This window comes from Zingiber officinale, chromosome 4B, assembly GCF_018446385.1.
Source record: "Zingiber officinale cultivar Zhangliang chromosome 4B, Zo_v1.1, whole genome shotgun sequence".
Classification (NCBI taxonomy): domain Eukaryota; kingdom Viridiplantae; phylum Streptophyta; class Magnoliopsida; order Zingiberales; family Zingiberaceae; genus Zingiber; species Zingiber officinale.
Window position 1 is genome coordinate 51,652,744 of NC_055993.1, and position 2,500 is coordinate 51,655,243.

At 36.9% G+C, this 2,500-nt stretch overlaps 1 protein-coding gene across 1 annotated transcript in view; it reads left to right on the forward strand.

Moving 5' to 3' along the window:
• Nucleotides 1-966: 966 nt before the first annotated feature.
• LOC121975057 (protein Ycf2-like) overlaps nucleotides 967-2,500 on the forward strand; it is a 3,269-nt gene continuing 1,735 nt past the window's right edge. Inside the window, exon 1 of the mRNA XM_042526418.1 lies at nucleotides 967-2,500. This exon is cut by the window's right edge and continues 1,735 nt beyond it. Within this exon, the coding sequence (XP_042382352.1) occupies nucleotides 1,152-2,500 (1,349 nt within the window). The 5' untranslated portion in view covers nucleotides 967-1,151.

The window sequence follows — 2,500 nt, forward strand, 5'->3', positions numbered from 1 at the left end:
AAAAGAAAGATCGATTCTTTGGGATCCTTCCTTTCTTCAAACGGAACGAACAGAGATAGAATCAGATCAATTCCCGAAATGCCTTTTTGGATCTTCCTCAATGTCCCGGCTATTCACGGAACGTGAGAAGCAGATGAATAATCATCTGCTTCCGGAAGAAATCGAAGAATTTCTTGGGAATCCTACAAGATCAATTCGTTCTTTTTTCTCTGACAGATGTCAGAACTTCATCTGGGTTCGAATCCTATTGAGAGGTCCACCAGAGATCAGAAATTTTTGAAGAAAAAACAAGATGTTTCTTTTGTCCCTTCCAGGCGAGCGGAAAATAAGGAAATGGTTGATATATTCAAGATAATTACGTATTTACAAAATACCGTCTCAATTCATCCTATTTCATTCTTCCATTTTTGATTTATTTCATCTATTCCATGACCGGAACAAAAGGGGATACACGTTACACCACGATTTTGAATCAGAAGAGAGATTTCAAGAAATGGCAGATCTATTCACTCTATCAATAACCGAGCCGGATCTGGTGTATCATAGGAGATTTGCCTTTTCTATTGATTCCTACGGGTTGGATCAAAAAAAATTCTTGAATCAGGTATTCAACTCCAGAGATGAATCGAAAAAGAAATCTTTATTGGTTCTACCTCCTCCTTTTTTTATGAAGAGAATGAATCTTTTTATCGAAGGATCAGGAAAAAAAAAATCGGCTTGAATCTACTGCGGGAATGATTTTGAAGATCCAAAATGAAAAACAACAGTATTTGCTAGCAACAACATAATGGAGGCAGTCAATCAATATAGATTGATCCGAAATCTGATTCAAATCTATGGGTACATAAGAAATGTATCTACAAGAATCGATCCATTACAAAATCCGATCAATCTGAATTTGTCAAATATCAAATACCTAGATACTCAATCATTAACTCAGCGATCTATTCATTGATAAGGAAAAGAAAAGGGGTGAACGGTGATTGGATTGATGAGAAAATAGAATCCTGGGTCGCGAACAGTGATTTGGTTGATGATGAAGAAAGAGAATTCTTGGTTCAGTTCTCCACCTTAACGAAAAGAGGATTGATCAAATTCTATTGAGTCTGACTCATAGTGATCATTTATCAAAGAATGACTCTGGTTATCAAATGATTGAACAACCGGGATCAATTTACTTACGATACTTAGTTGACATTCATAAAAAGTATCTAATGAATTATGAGTTCAATAGATCCTGTTTAGCAGAAAGACGGATATTCCTTGCTCATTATCAGACAATCACTTATTTACAAACCCCGTGTGGGGCTAATAGTTTTCATTTCCCATCTCATGGAAAACCCTTCTCGCTCCGTTTAGCCCTATCCCCTTCTAGGGGTATTTTAGTGATAGGTTCTATAGGAACTGGACGATCCTATTTGGTCAAATACCTAGCGACAAACTCCCATGTTCCTTTCATTACGATATTTCCGAACAACTTTCCGTATTCGTATTACAAGCCTGAAGGTTTTTTTATTGATGATAGTGATAGTGACGATAGTGATTATCGTGACGATATCGATATTGATGATAGTGACGATATTGATGATGACCTTGATCTTGATACGGAGCTGCTAGATATGACGAATGTGCTAACTATGGATATGCCGCCGAGTATATACGGATTTTATATCGATATCACCTTTCGATTCGCATTAGCAAGAGCAATGTCTCCTTGCATAATATGGATTCCAAACATTCATGATCTGTATGTGAATTACAGATCCTTCGGTCTATTACAGAACTATCTCTCCAGAGATTGTGAAAGATATTCCACTAGAAATATTCTTGTTATTGGTTCGACTCATATTCCCCAAAAAGTGGATCCCGCTCTAATAGCTCCGAATAAATTAAATACATGCATTAAGATACGAAGGCTTCTTATTCAACAACAACGAAAGCACTTTTTCATTCTTTCATATACTAAAGGGTTTCACTTGGAAAAGAAAATGTTCCATACTAACGGATTCGGGTCCATAACCATGGGTTCCAATGCACGAGATCTTGCAGCACTTATCAATGAGGCCCTATCCATTAGTATTACACAGAAGAAATCAATTATAGAAACTAATACAATTAGATCAGCTCTTCATAGACAAACTTGGGATTTGCGATCCCAGGTAATATCGGTTCAGGATCATGGGATCCTTTTCTATCAGATAGGAAGGGCTGTTGCACAAAATGTACTTCTAAGTAATTGCCCCGTAGATCCTATATCTATCTATATGAAGAAGAAATCATGTAAAGAAGGGGATTCTTATTTGTACAAATGGTACTTCGAACTTGGAACGAGCATGAAGAAATTAACGATACTTCTTTATCTTTTGAATTGTTCTGCCGGATTGGTCGCTCAAGATCTTTGGTCTTCACCCGGACCTGATGAAAATAATTGGATCGCTTCTTATAGATTCACTGAGAATGATTCTGATCTAGTTCATGGCCTATTAGAACTAGAAGGCGC